This window comes from Macrosteles quadrilineatus, unplaced genomic scaffold, assembly GCF_028750875.1.
Source record: "Macrosteles quadrilineatus isolate MER2022 unplaced genomic scaffold, UCM_ALF_1.0 Scaffold_4__1_contigs__length_99947679, whole genome shotgun sequence".
Classification (NCBI taxonomy): domain Eukaryota; kingdom Metazoa; phylum Arthropoda; class Insecta; order Hemiptera; family Cicadellidae; genus Macrosteles; species Macrosteles quadrilineatus.
Genome location: NW_026542597.1, coordinates 78,617,016 through 78,636,599, shown reverse-complemented (window position 1 = coordinate 78,636,599; position 19,584 = coordinate 78,617,016). Strand labels below are relative to the sequence as shown.

General features: G+C 32.3%; 1 protein-coding gene across 3 annotated transcripts in view; it reads right to left on the bottom strand.

Annotated features, from left to right (window-relative positions):
- LOC128991981 (uncharacterized) overlaps positions 1-18,018 on the bottom strand; it is a 42,902-nt gene extending 24,884 nt beyond the window's left edge. Inside the window, exon 1 of one of the 3 annotated variants that reach the window (XM_054415299.1) lies at positions 17,982-18,018. In XM_054415299.1, the coding sequence (XP_054271274.1) occupies positions 17,982-18,013 (32 nt within the window). In that variant the 5' untranslated portion in view covers positions 18,014-18,018. Of the gene's footprint in view, positions 1-4,988; positions 5,069-17,981 lie in introns of those variants that run through there. The other 2 variants (XM_054415300.1, XM_054415302.1) reach the window with 2 other exon arrangements.
- Positions 18,019-19,584: the final 1,566 nt, after the last annotated feature.

Genomic DNA, 19,584 nt, shown 5'->3' with positions numbered 1-19,584 from the left:
ATAAATAAAATTAGAATTTTGTCTGTACATTACTCAGAATCATAAACTTTTAGGTTATTTTTACGTGTTATACATTAGAGAAACCGAAACAAGTCTCATCTAAATTTCTGTCTGTCTTCCAGTCTGTTACGACCCAAGAGCCATTTTACGCGGCCTACTCCTGAAAAACGAGAGTACCTATCAAGTTCCAAATCATTTTAATGTATTCACTGGATTGGCGAGATTGTCTTTAGCCATTAAAATATGGTGTCACCACTTTGTAAATAAAATGACGGATGTTTAAAAACCCAATTTTGTGCGATTTTTGTAAAGTTTTCTCCCAATGTTTAGCACATATTCTTCTATGAAATAACGAACAGCTGTTCAAATCAAGATTATTTCTTCTAGCTGTCACTGATATGTTTACATTGAATGTTGTTTACAAATACCGCAACCATTTCCGATCACGTTTTGAAAGCAAATCCAAACCAATTAAGATTAAAAACGTTTTTCCTTACATAACGGATTTAATTAATCGCAAGTGCAATAATTTGTAGGATAACAATAAATGAAAATAGAGATTCTTTGTGCATAAAATTGTTCTTGAGTTTTGATAACCGGGAAATAGACCTTGAATCAGTGTTGTATATTGCTGGGAAACTTACATTTTTTAAATGAGCGTTTTCAGTCAAGACTCGGCACACGACCGACGCGCATCTACTTGTCCATAGTAAAAATAAAAGTAGGCCTACCGTGTATTTATGTTTTATTCGTTATGTGTATAGGCCTAAGTGTACAGTTCGTGTATGTGTTTCAAAAACTCCAAGATGCACCTAATAGGGAAGCTCAAGACCTTATATTAGGACTGATGATGGCGATTTAATTTCGCCGAAATGCATCTCCTGTAATAGGATACATTAGGATCGACCGGCTGACACAGGTAATTTAGCCTTTTATTGATTGTCATACCGATCCGGAACAACAACAAACGACATAAAATGAAGTTATGTATAATAAATAGTTTGGCCAGAATATCTGAAAATATGCAAACCAACTACTGTTCTTTATATAAGAAGGTTTCAACTGATACTGTACTATAAGATCCCCGTGCGTAGAACGGGTACACAGCTAGTTAATAATATTATATTACTGACATTTTCACTTTCAGTTTTCAACTACCTACTTAATTTACGAAATCCCAATTAATTATAACTCGACTTTTATAGTTGTTATAGGTAAAAAAAAAAATTAAATTTTCACCTGTGTTCTTACAAATGGTAAATTAATAATCACATTTGGAGCAAAAAGTAGTACCGGTACTTAAATTTAAATTAAACAATTGATTTTTATAATCAAACTTTGCAATATTTAGTTCAAGCAATCGGGATAATAATCGTGAGAATTAGGTCACAACATCGATGAAGCGGTGACCTATTTATAGTCAAGTGGTCTTAAAATGTAATAAGCTCTCGTTCTTCTTATTCATCACATAAAAATAAGGGTAATGTATTGAAGTTTTAAGAAACCAATGCAACTTGTATTTCCTGTTTTTATTCTTCTGGTCCATTCCAGAATATAGTTTTATGCAATTTAATTAAAGTCATCATCACCAAAACCTAAAGATATTTTTTCACCTTTAGTTATTTTTTATAACGCTGGTGTATATGAAAGTACCTAAAGTACATGCAGATAAACCAAAATGGTGAGTGAAAAATGTTTTATGTGGAGAGCGTGGTTTGAGTATCAATATTCAAAGCGGTTCTCAAATTAAATTTTGACGAAATCACCCACAATTCACTTGTGAATGATGGCCCATTGTACGTTCTTGCGAATGCCCCGAATGTAGATTGCACTTTTCTGAAATTATTTTATATCTTTTAGGCCTTCGATTCACATGAACTAGTCTAGAGCATCGTCATCCCAATAATTTTAGGTTCAAATAAATATAAACCTCCATCGCAATAAACTAAAAATCGAACTTCCAGTTGTCTAACAATTATGACGTCAATGAGGACTTAGTTTTACTAGTTTTATATTGGAAAGGTATTTTTGAAATCCCAATAAGTTCGGGGAACAAGTAAAAACCCACTTTTTATGAGAAAACCACCTACTCCAATTAAACCATTTCCGGTGAAAATATCAAATTAGGACATTTCTAAAAATATTTAAATTAATTTGTACGAAGTTTCTGACTTTTGGGGATCTTTAAACAAAACTGTAGTGATAACCATAGGAGAACACGACAATTAGCTCCGATGTCAAGGTTACTCGTCGTCAAACTGCTCTGAATGTTGACTTTTAACTTTATTAGAAGACTACGGTAACAGCTACATTAATGGAGAACTCAGCAATAAACATAGAATAAACATCGCTTTTTAAAATGTCCAATAATGCAGGATTATAATACGAAAATAAATAAAGTATTAATAATAATAGAGTTGTAACAGTGTATCATGCATTATAAACGATAAAAAAATAAATTATGCGTTTATATCTGTCTGCAAAAACCCAGCATTAGGAACAACTACAATTTCCAATCCAAAACCACTTTTGACATTTTAAAACACATTTCTTAGTTTGAAATGTTAAATGAAACACTGCAGTTTAAAACTTTGTTAAACTTGAGACAACGCTTTTAACCCCAAGAGAGAAGGGGGTAGAGGGGTAGATTAAGCGAAAGGGTAGGTTGCCGTGGTTGACCCTTGGGGAAGGGGGGGGGGGTCAGAATACATTACACTCTTTTTGACAGAAAATCACAAGGGAAATAAAGTTTTATACGACCGCCCCCTTTGCGTACAACAGTGGCCAAGATAGTGGTGGGGGAATGGGGGGTGAGGTAAGGGTGGCAAGTTAATTATCTCTTGTACGTCTTCTTTAGTCAATGCAGTTGACGTAAAATGTTTTACGTTACATTTTATGGGTTGGAAATAATGCTATGCGCTTTTATTTATGTGTATTGCAGTGGATTTTACACTACAGTTTTCACATTTTCTCAATTTTACCATCAATTGTGTAGATTAAACATTACAAATTTTTACATTCGTAAATAAATGCGATATTTTTGTATGGATCGCATAATATTGTCTGCAGGAAAATGCTGTAAATTGTTCCAATTTAATTTTGGCTAACTATTTACTTGAGTTTAAAGCCATTTACATGTGACATGGGTCACAATTTTGAAACACTTTTAGAAAGCTTTACAGTGGTACTCTACCTTCGTTATTTAATCAGAATCACATCTTATAAAATTACTGTCAGCTAAGAAGATGAAATATCCAGGTGGCTGGCCAATCCCTTCTCAGTTCAGTTTTTAACACAACTAATAGTGTAAAGGCGTTTGTACATGAATTATGGTATTTTATTTTAACATCTTTTGAACAATCATTTACAGTTTAAAAAATTTGCATCTGCAAAGTCATTGTAGATGGGCCTTGAATGATAATCAGAGAAGTGCAGCTAAAGAGGTCAAAACCAAACTATTTCATTAATAATTGTCATTATGAACTTGAATAAAATAAAAAATCTGATCTTTGCAAAGTTAAAGTGACATATAACATTTCAAGGCTAATTAATTTTCTTGAATCTGTATGAGAGTGTTTCACTTTATATGTTTTATCACTGTATCTCACACTACAGTTAGTAGTTCAATTCATTCAATTTAAATATAAATATAAAAAGATAAGTAGTAGGCCTATCACAATAAATTCAATTACGAGTTCTGGCTTTAAATTGCCCTTCCTATCTATAATTTACCCTTTTCTATTCCTGCTTTTACCAATAACCTAAAATAATTAGAATAACGAATTTGAGTTTAATCTTAGGTTAGAATTTGAACAAACTATGATTATTTCCTAAAAAGTTTGACCGTTAAAAAGTAAAGTTTCTCATTCTAGAGTTGAAGTTTTATTTGAGTTTAGAAATGTAAACGCCTCGAGGCCGCTGATGAAGTTTTGAAATAAGTCAATTATCAGACAAATAGTGAGGGTCCTTAGCGGAGGAATAAATTATGGCCTAATGACAATATAATTGTATATTCCAGTTGCTTGGTTGACTTTTGAGACGGCGAACTTCCAAGAACGCCTCCATAAAATGTAGTAGAGTAATGCTAATGACGTTTATTTGTTGGTTTTAAACGTTATACAAGTTTACTTGGATTTACATTTTTACAGCGCGACAGTTAAGATTTTCAATTTTCTTAAATAATAAATATACTTCAGCGTTCATTTAAGCCAAACAATAATTATTTTAAGTTTATTTTATTTCACCAATTTATTTAATGTGTTTCCTTTAGATACGTTAAAGAAGGAATAGAATGTAGATACTTAGAGCTACTTATTGACTATAGAAAGTAGATCTTGGAACATAGAGCATAAAACAGAATTAAAAATAAATCACAAAACATAGAACAGATATAGAGCATTGATCATAGAACTCATGATCATAGAGCATTGATCATAGCATTGATCATTGATCATAGGACAAGGTTATAGAACATATATTATCATAGTGCATAGATCATTTAATAAAATAAGTTTGCGATTAAAGTAAAAGTTTGGAAATTTGTACGCATTATTATTGGTTCCCAATTCGTGAAAATTATAAGGATGCTTTTTTGGTGCATCTTTAATTTTGCCTAAACATTAATTAAAAAAAAAAATATATATATATATATATTTTTTTTTGTGATTAAATGGCATGTTTTACATTATTATACATTCTGAACATGATTGTAAAATCGTATACTTACTTAATAAAAGAACTTAATTTTTTTGTTTGTTCTAAAAAAATTAACTATATAAAACAATTACACCTCTACCACACAGTAAATTTGAAAGTTTGTCCCAACTTAAGTGGAATCAATGTAAAGTTAAGTTAGTTAACTGATAGGCTATATTGCCCACTTAATTATATGCAGTATAAATAACAAATATTCAAATAAACATAAGAACCTTTTTTTACCAGTCAATAATATTTGAATTAATATTAATATTTGATCTGTATAAACTCACAACTTGCCTGTTCGGTGTAGAGATGTGTTCAGTTTCTGACTATGCTACGACGCCGACGGACCGCGCGCTACTGTCTGTAGTATCAGCACTCCGTACACGGCTTCAGCTGCTGAGTTCAGATCGATATCGGGTCAGCATCGGCTCGCGTCGCCTCGAGCTACTATAGTCTGCCTTATCTATCTTAGCACCTTCCATCTTCGTCTGAATTGCTAAAACTAACCTTCTCTTGTACAAGTAGTTCTTCATTTATGTCTACGGTTCATATAGTGAACCTAATAGGTCAAGTTTTCTACTTTGTGAGATTAACCATGAACCTCGTAAATCTTCGTCTATTATAAGATTAACCTTCGTCTCCTACTTTTGAATAGTCCGTATTTTGATATTTCATAACTATAGTGAAACTCATAGGCAGGTTTTCTAGTTTGTGTACCTTAAACTTTTAACGTATTTATTTGGATTAACTTAATCGTCTTCGAAGACATTTTTGTGGGGAAAGTTAATCAACTTTCGTTTTCTTGTATCTTGCCTAATCACACCATATTCAAATGCCTATTTTAACCTTAGTATCCTTCGCCTGCATTCATCCTAAATGCCATGTTCGTTAAACCATATTAAAGCACATTTTGCCTAATTAAACTGTAATCTCTATTTACCTCCATATTATACCGATATTAACTGTACTAATGTCCACCCAATATACATTAGTTAGCTCTATTATACCTACTCATTGTACCGGTACCGATATAAACTCTACCAATCTCCATCCAATACATGGTTTAACTCTTTTACTGTATACTGATTTAAACTCTATTTATCTCCTTCCAATATACACAATTAAACTCTATTTTTCCACCCATTTACAGATTAAAACTAAATTTGTCTACACTCATTGTCCCTAGTTTAACTGTATTCCTTTTATGCCTAATATCTACTTCCATATCTCCTTTTTAAACCTAATTTACATCTGCTTAATGAAATCTATATATATAACTAGCTGTACCCGCGGGCTTTGCCCCGTTTAACTTCACAAGTGAGCTCGTTTGCGTGGCTCAATCACGTCCTGGTTGAAGTTCGTTCGCTACGCTCACTCACCTTTAGGTTGGGGCTCGTTCGCTCCGCTCACTTGCCTTCAGGTTAGCTCGTTCGCTACGCTAACTCGCTTCCAGGTTGAAGTTCGTTCGCTACGCTCACTCACCTTTTGGTTGCTAATTGGCTGTAGTCATAAATTTAAAAAAATATTAGTGCTGCACCCTGTTGGTAATCCTTGTAACTTTAATGCTATTGAACATCATAGAACAGAACCAACTTGTTTAATTGAAACAGCTGTTAGATTCATTAATTCCTTTTAAATATGAAAAATCATAAGGTTAACATGGGAAACTCCAGAGCCACTGGGGCGGAGCCCGAGAGTCCGATCAGAACAAAAACAACTTAGTTTTCCTATTTAATGCCTAAAGAATCAGTGTACCAAATTTCAGCCTCCTAGGTAAATGGGAAGTGGGAGAATTAGTGATGAGTGAGTGAGTGAGTGAGTGAGTCAGTCAGTGAGGGCTTTGCCTTTTATATATATAGATTCCGTAAGTCAAATTTTTGTAAAGAAATTGTGAGTGACTGGATGGCCGTAGAAGGATGGGAGGGGTCTTATTTTAAAGGTCTTGACGTGAATTTTGAGGGAAAACTATTCATTTTTCTTATTTTTTACCATAAATTCGCAACAGAATAAAACTTTTCCCATTAAAACAACATGGGGTTTAATTTGTTTACATCTTTTGAAATTAAAACAGCTGTGCCACAGATTTGAAAACAGTGATCAATGCACGCATTTGGTTTACTTTTAGCCAGTCAACTATGAAATGTATACTATAATAAAACTGAAATATTGAAGATTAGTCGGAAAAACGTCTGCATTCTTTGTTTATATTTAAATCATACACTCAAGTTTCATTTTTTCATGCTTTTACGTTCTTGTCGTGTTAAAGGAATAAACGACATAGAATAAATATTCTGTATAAATAATCAAAGAGTCGAAATTAAATCTAACTTCTGTTTTGTTTTTAATTTTAAATCATATGTTCAAATTTATTTTAAATGATGTTGTTTTCTTTATATTTCTACACATTTTAAGGTTAAGGTTGTGTGAATATATACATCTAAAATAACCTATAAATGTTATTGGTTCTAAAATGGTGTATTTGCATTCCTTCGTAAGTAAATTTTTTTAGTGCAGTGAATATACAACGTAGAGTAATCATATTCGATCATACTTTTATAAAATCACCAGGGATTCAAGATGTTTTGGTATGTAGGCTGCTGGATATATATTCTTTTCATTATAAGTACTGTAATTAATATGAACGCCAGGGGAATACCACAAAGGCGGGGAACTGTTCATAGGAATGACAGTGCGCGTAGGAGAGCAAGAGTAGATAATGACGAACTTAATCAAGATATGTTACAACCCCTTTTTAGGAGACCCATGGTAGACGAGAGAAATGTAAAGATCCATGATGCAGGATTATTGGACCAAGAGTGCATTGAATGTAGTGCTCTTCATTTTAGAGAAGAACTAACGAATAATCAATTTATGACATGTTGCCATAACGGACTTATTAACCTTCCTCAGTCAAAAACTAATGTAGAACTTAAAAGTTTGTTTGAAGAGAGCCCACAACTGTATAAATTCATTCGACAATGCAACAGTGCGATGGCTTTTGCTTATTTTTCAGCCAGTAAGAAAGATATTCCAAGAAAAGGACCATACTGTTTCAAAATTCAAGGACAGATTTATCGTTCAATCTCAGATTTGCTGCCTCAACATGATGAAGACCCCGTGTATGGCCTATTGTACATTATTGACACATCAACAGCAACAGAAATTCGTCAAAGGCGTCGAGAAAATAGTGACTTAAAACCTGAAATATTGTCAAAACTAGCTGAAATTCTATTAGAAAATCCATTTGCACAAATTTACAAAAGAGCTTCGGAAGAAATGGTTGTACAAGGTGACAGTGAATTAGAACTTAGGTTTGTAGACAGGATAAATATGGATCGTCGTAGGTATAATAAGCCTACTGCAGATGAAATTGCAGGCGTCTTCAATTCATCTGAAGGCGAACCTCCAATGAATTTTTAAAATTCCAAACAGGGAAGCTTTTATTTATCCTCATTAACCACAAGACCAAAGCTACCTTAGTAAACCAGTATTTATTCACAAACAATGATATGTTTGCTGCCTTTTCATGTTAAACCACTGGAGTGTTTCAAATTATTTACTGAAAATGACATCAACAAAAGCAAACAAAGAAGAACAACAAACTGGTTTTTACACAAAAGATATGGTGTAGGGATGCCTATTCTGACACATAGATAATGTTATTCTGAGTTTGTTTAAATACCGGTATTGCAAAAAGTTGTTTTACATTTGAGCTTTTTAGGGACTTATGTCCCTACAAGCCACTAGTTCTATTGAATTTCCACAAATATTTATAATTTCAATTATATATATACCTGTTTCAATCTCAAACATTCGTGTTCAATACCTATTACACCATCAGTATCTCATTCTCTAAGTTTTCTAAAGGTCTAAAAGTTTCGCTACAAATACGTTTGTTTGATACGTGATTTCAAGTTCTATAGTCTGTTTGGTACATTATTATTTCAAGTTCTATAATCTGTTTGATACATGATTTCAAGTTCTATAATCTGTTTGATACGTGATTTCAAGTTCTATAATCTGTTTGATACGTGATTTCAAGTTCTATAGTCTGTTTGGTACATTATTATTTCAAGTTCTATAATCTGTTTGATACATGATTTCAAGTTCTATAATCTGTTTGATACGTGATTTCAAGTTCTATAGTCTGTTTGGTACATTATTATTTTAAGTTCTATAGTCTGTTTGATATATGATTTGAAGTTCAATAGTCCGTTTGATATATGATTTGAAGTTCAATAGTCTGTCTGATACATAATTTGAAGTTCTATAATCTGTTTGATACATGATTTCAAGTTCTATAATCTGTTTGATACGTGATTTCAAGTTCTATAGTCTGTTTGGTACATTATTATTTCAAGTTCAATAGTCTGTTTGATATATGATTTGAAGTTCAATAGTCCGTTTGATATATGATTTGAAGTTCAATAGTCTGTCTGATACATAATTTGAAGTTCAATAGTCTGTTTGATACATGATTTCAAGTTCAATAGTCTGTTTGATACATGATTTCAAGTTCAATAGTCGGTTTGATACATGATTTCAAGTTCAATAGTTTATTTGGTAGGTACATGATTTCAAGTTCTATAGTCTGTTTGATACACGATTTCAAGTTCAATAGTCTTTTTGATATATGATTTCAAGTTCAATAGTCCGTTTGATATATGATTTTAAGTTCAATAGCCTGTTTGATACATGATTTCAAGTTCAATAGTCAGTTTGATACATCGTGCAATCTATCTGATGGGATAACCGCTAATCACCTTTATCTCTTACACCATCCAAGCCTCACACTCTACACTGTTCTTCCTCACCCTGGCATGCAGTTTATTATAGTTTCACCAAGAAGAGCGCATATTAAGCTTCATTACTTTAGGAGCATCCACAATCCACATCCACTTTCCTTTTTATCTTTAATTGATTATGCAAAATAAGTGTAGGAAGATAGCGAGCAACGTACTCAATAAATAAAAAAGGGTCGCAGTCGATTTGAAAAAGCTAAGATTTTTAACATAGACACACACGAAAACGATTAAAATAATTTTTGATAAAAATTATGCATACCAAGAATAGTGTAGCTCAAGCAGTTTTGGGTTGAAAATATGCCTGTACTTAATTTATTGTTTCAACAAATACACATTTGTACCGTATGTAAACTACGATACAAAAAGAATTCATCTCAAAACTAACCAAGCCTACTGTAGCCAGAAGTATAAATCATAACTGTTCGCACTGCAATGACAATTATTTTAAATCAATGAAAACTTAATTCAGACTCCAAATACCTCGGAATACACTCAGAGACAGTAAATTTAAACATATGATACGGCCAGATCTCTTGGGAACCGTTTACCAATCGCGAAGCGTTGGAATAATTCATAAAGTCCACAGCCATGTTTACAATTTTCTAATTTGTAAGAAAGCACTTCAGACTTTTTAAAATTTTTTATGTATTGATTGTTGGAATTTAAGTATTGTAGTTCTACCATTTAAAAGTGAATGGAGGTGTGGTTTATAAATACAGACACGCACTATTTTATGCAGAATATAAATTCAAGATGAGTGTGGAATGGAGTAAAATCATATGTGAAGCATTGTTTCTGACCAATATCAGCTGTTTCTAAAGCAGGCATCATTTATTATTTTACCATCAAACTTGACCTTTACAGCATCAAAAAGGGCATGAACCATCAAAAAGCGTCTTCCTTTTTAAAGGATTGAACCCGCGACTCTTTGATCGTTTGTCGAGCACTACCCTGCTATAAATTAGGGCACAAATGAGAGATTTTTGCTTATTTAATAGATTATTGTAATTAGGTTTCGTTGGTTATTTTGGTTCTTTGAATGAATATGATTTTGATAATTAGAATTTATCCTTGAAAGTAATAACCAAGTCTGTAGCATTGGCTGTAAATTGACTCTTTCATACTCAAGAGTCAATTTAGATGAACGAAGACTTTTTTTACCTGATTATGATCAAACCCACTCATTGATTCGTAACAGCCGTATACTACACAACTAAATGGGATCTAAGAATATACAGATATTATTTTAACTTAAAAACAAATTTAAGTTTGCGGAAAATTATTGAATTAATTAGCAAATACTATCTAAATAGTCTATTTCTTAGTGGTTGCGGGTATAGTAAAGGCTAATAGGCGAACCCTAGTTACTTTCAACGATGCTTTTAACTACAGTGCTAAAAGTTTATGACGATTGTGTAGTATATACTGTGTTTTATCTCTAATTGAATTTTAGTTAAAGGCAAGGTTGTTGAATCCATAATGATCAAAATATAAGAATTTTTCCAAACATAAATTCACATCAAGGTGTTGAACAATCATAACGTAATTATGTTACGTAAGAACTACCTTGCACAATTACAACAGATGATTGTACTAATATCACAAAATGGTTTGCCATTATAGTTCTATGCAAATGTACACTGAAAATTAAATATATCAACCACACGCCTGGCTAACCAATTTTTTTCTGTGGAAGCAGGACAGATATTTAAGAAGTTATGCAATTTTAATTATGTATACGATAATAACATTTTATTTACAGTACATGGTATTTATTATACAAATAATGACTCTTAAAAATGTATGGACCCTAATACGCTATTTGTATGTTAAAATCAATAGCCAATTCCACAGAGGAAATTGAAAACGTCGTCAGAATTACTTCACAAATCAATCACGTCAAATGTTGGAGGGAAGGAATATGATTTTCAAAAACGTGATAAAAAGTTCCGTTTTAATTGAAATCGGGTATATTTCAGACCAGTATTAATGAATAATGAATGAGAATACTGGAAGGGTCAAGACCATGTTGTCTGTTGTATTGCTACATCAACTTTAACTACAATATTGTCACATGTAGTAATAACATTGTGTGTTGTATATCTTCTATACTTATAAAAGGCAAAGCCCTCACTGACTCACTCACTCACTCACTCATCACTAATTCTCCCACTTCCCATTTACCTAGGAGGCTGGAATTCGGTACACCGATTCTTTGGGCATTAAATAGGAAAACTAAGTAGTTTTTATTCTGATCGGGCTTTCGGGCTCCGCCCCAGTGGCTCTACTCATATTTAAATGGAATTAAAGAGTCTAAACAGCTGGTTCAACTAAAAAAAGTTGATTCTGCGATGTTCAATAGCATTAAAGAGTTAATAGGATTACCAACAGGGTGCAGTACTATTTTTTTTACATTCATGACAGCAGCTTGCAACCAAAAGGTGAGTGAGTGTAGTGAACGAACTTCAACCTGGAGGCGAGTTAGCGTAGCGAACGAGCTAACCTGAAGGCAAGTGAGCGCAGCGACCTAAAGGTGAGTTAAGCGTAGCAAACGAACTTCAATCAGGGCGAATGAGCTCATCTTGAAAATTAACGAGCATTGACATAAAACCACATTAGGAAAGAAAGACGACTTGACCAATTGAGCAGATTTTTTCATGAATAGAGCCAATATAACCAAAGGCTTAGTGGAGATACTCATTTTTAATTTATTATTAATACTTACGAAGTTAAACGGGGCAAAGCCCGCGGGTACAGCTAGTTAAAGTTAAGTAGTTTAATTTAGAATTGCTTGGTTATCATATGCGTTTTACAAAATTAGTTATTTATATTCTTGTGTTGAATTGGTTAATAAGTTTTTAGCCGATTTTTTATCATTACAAATTATTGGGATCTGCATAGTTTGCTAGAAATACCTTAACCTAATTTCCCACAGATCTAAAGATTTTTTTTATTTTCAATAGCAATACATGTCAAAATATTCTTACGGATTAAATACACACTAGTGGACCTGTGCGGTTCAATGCCCCGCAAAATGACATATTAATTTAGAAAACAAATTCATCGCATTATACAGGGTGGTAAAAAAGTCCCTGGACAGTTAAATATTTTAAAAAATAATGAAGATAGAGCTACAATACTTGGTACAAAGTTACAGGGCATAAAACTCTATTTTAACACATATTCAGTGATCCAATAACTCTTCAGGGGGACGGCCCACAAGGAGTCGGAAAAAATCTTAAATGGAAGCATAGGTCAATATGCACATCAAATTAAAGGTCTTTTTTAGTAGAATACAATGCTGCAAACCGCACTTCAAAAGGTTGATCCAGCGCAAAATGGCAGATGTTCAAAGATTTCTTGAATCCGCCATTTTGAATCTTTGAACGACTGCCATTTTTTACTCAGGCATTTTTTTGAGCTTGAATTTACGGCATCGTAATCTACAAGTGAAGACCTTTAATTTGATGTGCATATCGACCTATTTTTACGTTAACAATTTTCTTCCGATTCCTAGGGCTGTGCCCCCTGAGGAGAAAGCGTATAATAGCAATGTTAATTAAATGAATCTTTGAACAACTGTCATTTTGCGCAGGATCAACCTTTTGAAGTGCGGTTTGCGGCATTGTATTTTACTAAAAAAGACCTTTAATTTGATGTGCATATTGACCTATGCTTCCTTTTAAGATTTTCTTCCGACTCCTTGTGGGCCGTCCCCCTGAAGAGTTATTGGATCACTGAATATGTGTTAAAATATAGTTTTATGCCCTGTAACTTTGTACCAAGTATTGTAGCTCTATCTTCATTATTTTTTAAAATATTTAACTGTCCAGGGACTTTTTTACCACCCTGTATATTGACTCGACGTCGAAAATTAAATGCAGTAATAATGAAGCCTTGGAAGGGAAGCAGTTCAGCCATTTTCTAGCTGTATGTGTATTATATTTAGTAAATTAATAAGTGTTCAGGTTCAAGTATGTTATAGGCAGCGAGCAAGGTTGTAGGGTAGTTATTTTTTAAAGATTTTTAAAACACATTTAACAAAAAAATTTATCATATAAAACCAATAGGCCTATGTAGCATATTTTGAGGGTCATAAAAATGCTGCTTGAAGAAAACACACTTTTAAAAATAAACACTAAAAAACAATATCTTTATCACAAAATCACTTCCATGAATACTACGATTTTAGCCTTAAAGTTACCTTCAGGAAGATTACCCTGGTCAGAGTTTTCCGTAACGAATATGCGTATCCTATTAAAAGATGTAGCCTTACTTAAAACAACATATAATGTAGTTGCTCATGACTCAATTGGTCTGGGTAAGAACAGCGCTGCAAATGCCAAAGGTAACAGAAATTAGCATCTTTCCATTTTGAAAGGTAAGTTTGTTTCAGACGGGTAAATCTGTCTCCTCGAAATCAAAATATGTCCCCACTCACTTGTTCCAGTTAAGACTTTACATTCTATTAAGTTGTTAACCATTGATTCTGATCACATGAAGCCTTGTGCCCTTTTTGATATATTAATATTCCTCATCAATAAAACCACTGCCCCCTTTTATTAGTCTAATCTGTTTCTTGGCCATCCACTGACCTCTATATTTAAAAACTCAGTTGGATTTTCTAGATAGGTGTCTCCGCCTTCGTCTGTTTTTAAGGACCCACTCTTCTTCCCCTTGGTATACTGACAATTAATTACCTGACTTGTCAAGTTCATGTATTAATTCAATAATACTGTTAGTTTATAAAGAAAATTAGATAAAAGTTACTTGGCTTGGTGCTTTCATAACTGCAAACTCAAAATACACCCACAAGTAAAAAAGAATGGTTAAAAAAACTATGTGTAATAACATTATTCACATGAAGTAGATGATTTGTTTGATTTGTCGATCAGCTGTTTAGTTTCAAATGAATTAATAATGTCAAAGATTTGTGATTTAAATACATAAATTAATTTATAGTAAAGTTTTCTAAATCATGGTAACTTGTTCTCCACTAAATTTTACTATTCCCAGCATTAAAATAAAGCATTAAGATCCATTATGGGTAAACTTTAAGGTACACAATCCTTGATTGAAATGTAGTAGGTATACATTAAGAGTCATAATACACAGCAATTATTATGTAGTAGACTTTGACTATTTTCAAGTAGCAAACATATGTTTCTGTAAATAAAAATTATCTCCCATGTTATTTATCCTTATGGAGAAATACGAAACTTTAAAGGGCTCCAGGGCCTCAATATCTCATTATTTCCCTAAAAAGAAAGTTTCCTGCACAACTTCACGTTACCCTCTTTCCAATGACACCAAAAACATGTCAATCGGTTCAGTAGTTTCGGAGGAGTAATTGTCACAAAAAACCTGCTTGCGTATTAAATAAGTATAGATTATTGATTTGTAATGTTCCTACTGGAACACAAACTAAGGTCAACTTCGATTTGATTCGTTATGGGATTAAATTAAATTAAATTAAATACCGTACACGTTTTCAACGAGTAAAAGTACTAATATACTTGCCACGAATTTGTTCAAGGAATTCCTACTTTGTTAAAAAATTCTTCATAAGTAAGGGATGGTCCTTTTTAACCGCAAATGTGACCATAGATTACATTGTTCTAAACAAAATAAGCCAATAGGTGCTTAAACAATTTGCACAGCAACAAACAGCAGTCAAATTACATCAACCATATATTTATTTTAACTAATAACTAACTTCGAAGCGTATAGTACACGAGAGTACAGACTAGTTGGAGTGCAGTCAGTTATAAAGTTTCCAACTACCCACAATTCCATTCGAACCACAACACTACTGGGTGCACGTGATAGTGGGTAAAGTTATGTGTGGTTACTCAATGCTAGACTGTTAGTTAGCGATAAGTGTGATATTGCTGACCACACAACAATACAACATTCATAACACATTACACAGCTGAACTTAGCTTAGTGGTTATATATTGAGTTAGTAGATAACTGCATGGTTAAATAACATGATGGGATTCTGAGTAAGACATAATATTCATAATACCATTTAGAGTGAAATTGCATCATGTCTAGTGATTTTGTTCAAATTTTTTTCATCATTATGTTTAGAAATTGATAGTATAGACAAAAGGTTGAAATAATGTTATATGTTACCTATTCTTTTTTACCATACGTAATACGTTACATGGCATTCCTTTTTTCCATATTACGAATCCACGACAAAATATTACCTAAAATCTTTGATGGTATCTTATCAAATCTTATCAAGAGTTGAATGTTATTGATTGCAAATCATGATGTTGTTTGAAATATTGATATGTATAGTCAGTCTACTTACTCAATTGTTAAAGGCCAAATAGTCGAATGCTTCGGTAGCAGTTGTTCGTTAATAATACCATTAAATGGAAGCCATTTAGTGAGCTAAATTACCAACACTATTAACACTATGGATCATTATATAATATAGCATTAGTCAAACTACGATTTTCCAAACATCATTTCAACTCAACCTCTGGTTTAATATTATTTTTGTTCTTGGTAATTCACAAACCCTAAAATAAACCCTATACATTAATAGGCGATGTTCTTAAAAATCTTTTTCTCAGCTCGTGTGCATCTCAGGGAAAAATCTACACATACCGTTAGAAAGATATTTGCCTGTAGATGTGCAGAATGCCTTTATAAATTAAAATAGGCTAAAAAATAAGCACAAAATGAATTTTAAATAAAAAAAATAATAACATGAGCCTTATAGGTTGCCATGTTTGGGACGAAACAACAACGAAATATAAACAGAAAATCAAAACCAATGGAAGAAATTCAAACCACATCTTTTATTTACAGCGTGGGGTGAAAATAGAGAAGTTTGTACAACACATTATTTTTGTTCGAGTTTTCGACCACAGGGCGAGCTCTAGTAAGCCATAAAACTGCATATTTGTAAACTTCATTCTAGTCATGTGGGATTTTGACCAAAAAGTTGTAGAAAAGTAGAGAACCATCGAATAATAGAAATACATAATATCTGTGTTAATTAATTTAATTCAAATATTGTACCACATCAAAACATCCTCCATATTTTACAATAAAAGGTCTAAAAAGTCGATTTTACATCACTATCTTAATACGTTTCCGTAAGAAGAACTAAAATATATGTGTAAAATACACTTGTAATGTCTACTTTAAAACGTTATGTTGATTTCACGTACCGGTATCTACTTCGCTAGTTGGTAAACAAAAACCGTCCACCAAGGTTTCGGTAGTTAGCACCTCCGATAAATGTCGACCCAGTCAGTAGTCAGTAGTCAAACAGATAAACAACAGGTGATTGGAACATGTCCAACTATCGGAAATAGATCCAACTTTGTTTGAATACAACCATGAGATATCACACAAACGGTTACAATAGCGGCATTTACAATCACTTTCTCGTAGAATATATTAACATAAAGTTTGGACCGTTTATGAAACAGACATAGTTGTGTCCTCCTTATAGATAAGTTGAACAAAAATTGATTTATGGTTGATATATGGTCATGTGTGTAGGGGTTTTAATGTTTGATATGTTTATAGGGTTTCGCCAGCTTTGGACTATTTTAACAAGATAAATGTATATATTTGTGGTTATTACTTGTGCTCTTTTATTGTAACAAAGAGTAAAGAGTTAGATTCTAGCCACATTAGAGCAAATCTAAAAATTTTATTTGACTAGACGTATTCGGGCATCAGACACAAATTCAAAACAAGCTTATGAATCCACGCAGTATCCAAAGTCTACTTGTAGTTTCGAAATTCAACTGTACCATTAAAATATATTTTCTAATTTCGAATAACATTCGATAAACAACGCCTTATGTTCTATCAAGGTTTAAAAGTTCAAGTCTTTCGAATACCACAAGTTTACAATTCATAACACCACTATCCTTTCAATTGGAACCAAATTCACTTTTTTATCCCAATTTTATTTACAATCTGTTCATTTTTAGAACATTCAGAAAATACAATAACAACTATTAATAAAACGTTAGTTAATCAATGTCCATTGACAGATCTAACTTAAAAATATTTCAATGAAAAAATAAATAAGTAAATAAACAAGAGAAAATTAAATTGTTCAAACAAAACGTGAGCTTAGGTCCAAAACATGAATCCTTTTCAGCCTGTATATACTGGTACTGTTGTCCAAGAGGTTTAGAGCCAGGTGATTTAAAAGACAACACTAAGCTGTTTTACTGTCAGTTAATACTACAAAAAGTATAGTAATTAGTTACAAATATTATGCAGCTTAACAATATCAAGAAATTTTTTAGTAAAAATGTAATAAGAACAAACTATTGTAAGCGCATTGTTTTACACTTCAACACGTTTTAACCCTTATTTTAACACATGCCCAGTTAATTGGTTGACGTCTTGTAGAACGATATGTTTGTTATTTAATATTGTTTACTTTCTGAGTTTAAGATAGGTTAGTTTATATTTTGTTCAGTTTACCTTACGGAACAGAAGGCTCTTCTTTCCGCCATGACGACCGAGCTTACACTGACAAACACGTGACTAACAACTGTATAATCAGCTGTGGGAAACGATTATTCCATGGACTTCATCAGCTGTTCAAAAGTTATCATGTTACAAACAGCTGATTGGACTAAGCTTAAATATATTCCGCTGCTGTTTACAGCAATGTTTACATCGTTATCTGTCGTGAGGATTGTTTTTGTGTCAATATTATGACTAAACAAACAAAAGATTTGTCGGGATTAAAACTAATTTGTGTTGATGATTTTAGAGTCAGACATTACTAAATGATGTGGATTCTCGTTCGATTGGGTTTATGAACGTATGGTACTTGTCACTTGAAATATGACGATTAATTATAAGTGTTGACAAAGCTGCAACAACTAAATAATTGTAAAACTGCATGATATATTAAAACGTTTCTATTAGCTCGCTTGTCCGGTACAAATTTTGCAATCAATTTTATACTAACTTCCCGAAGAGCTAGAGACTTGAAACTTGAAACATAGCTCACAAATGGAAGACAATGCAATATTATATCATTTAATTTTCATATTTCCCTTGGGCTACGCCCCACTGGCTTCCAAATTTTTCATGTTTACATTTTGAAAGGATGTAAATATATCAATTAATTAAAGTCAGCTGTAAATACTTAAATTTGACAGTTCAAAAAGCAGAGGTTAAGAGGTACAGCTTCTGCTCCCAAGAGATTCTTTATACAAACATTTCAAAATAAAGATAAACAATCTGATTGCAGATATAAAGGTGTTTGTTAATAATGTAATTTGTTATTTATTTAGTATTCTATAAAGTTAACAATAAATTAAATAGATTGATATGATTGATAGTTAGTAGGTAGGCCATACATTCAATCTAATACATAATTATATGAAAAAAAACTCAAATAAACCTTATATTTCCCACATGCCTCTGTCCTAATCTGATATAGATGCATGAAATAGATTTCACATCCACACACATTAAAAACTAAAAAGTAGAAAATAATTATAAATATGTGGAGAGTATAAATACTTGTAAGATTTAAAACGAAAAACGTGGGGTGCATGCAGTTGATAATAATACATTAGTTCAATAGGTGAAGGTAATTCTAAATTATCTATTGCATGCACCCCACGTTTTTCGTTTTAAATCTTACAAATATTTATACTCTCCACATATTTATAATTATTTTCTACTTTTTAGTGCATTTAAAAACGTTTTGTTTTAAATTAGTTTTTATTTATAAATTATTATTATTAAATTACAATGTGTACTAGATTTATCTTACTGTTATAAGAAAATTCTCTATTTCATCATCACTTTCACATCAATGCGATATGGAGCGCATTAAATTTAAAAAAATAATTCTAGAGACCATTTTTTTCAATATTCTGTGTACATGAGAGTTCAGAGTTTGGAAACTCTAAATAAAACTGTATTGCATGATGGAAGTTCATAATAGTAGTTTTGGCAAATATAAAACCATACCTTATTAAAGAAATTATACTTTCATTCATAAAGACTTCGACATACTAAATGTTAAAACCTGGATGATTTCTTTCACACCACAAATTACAGG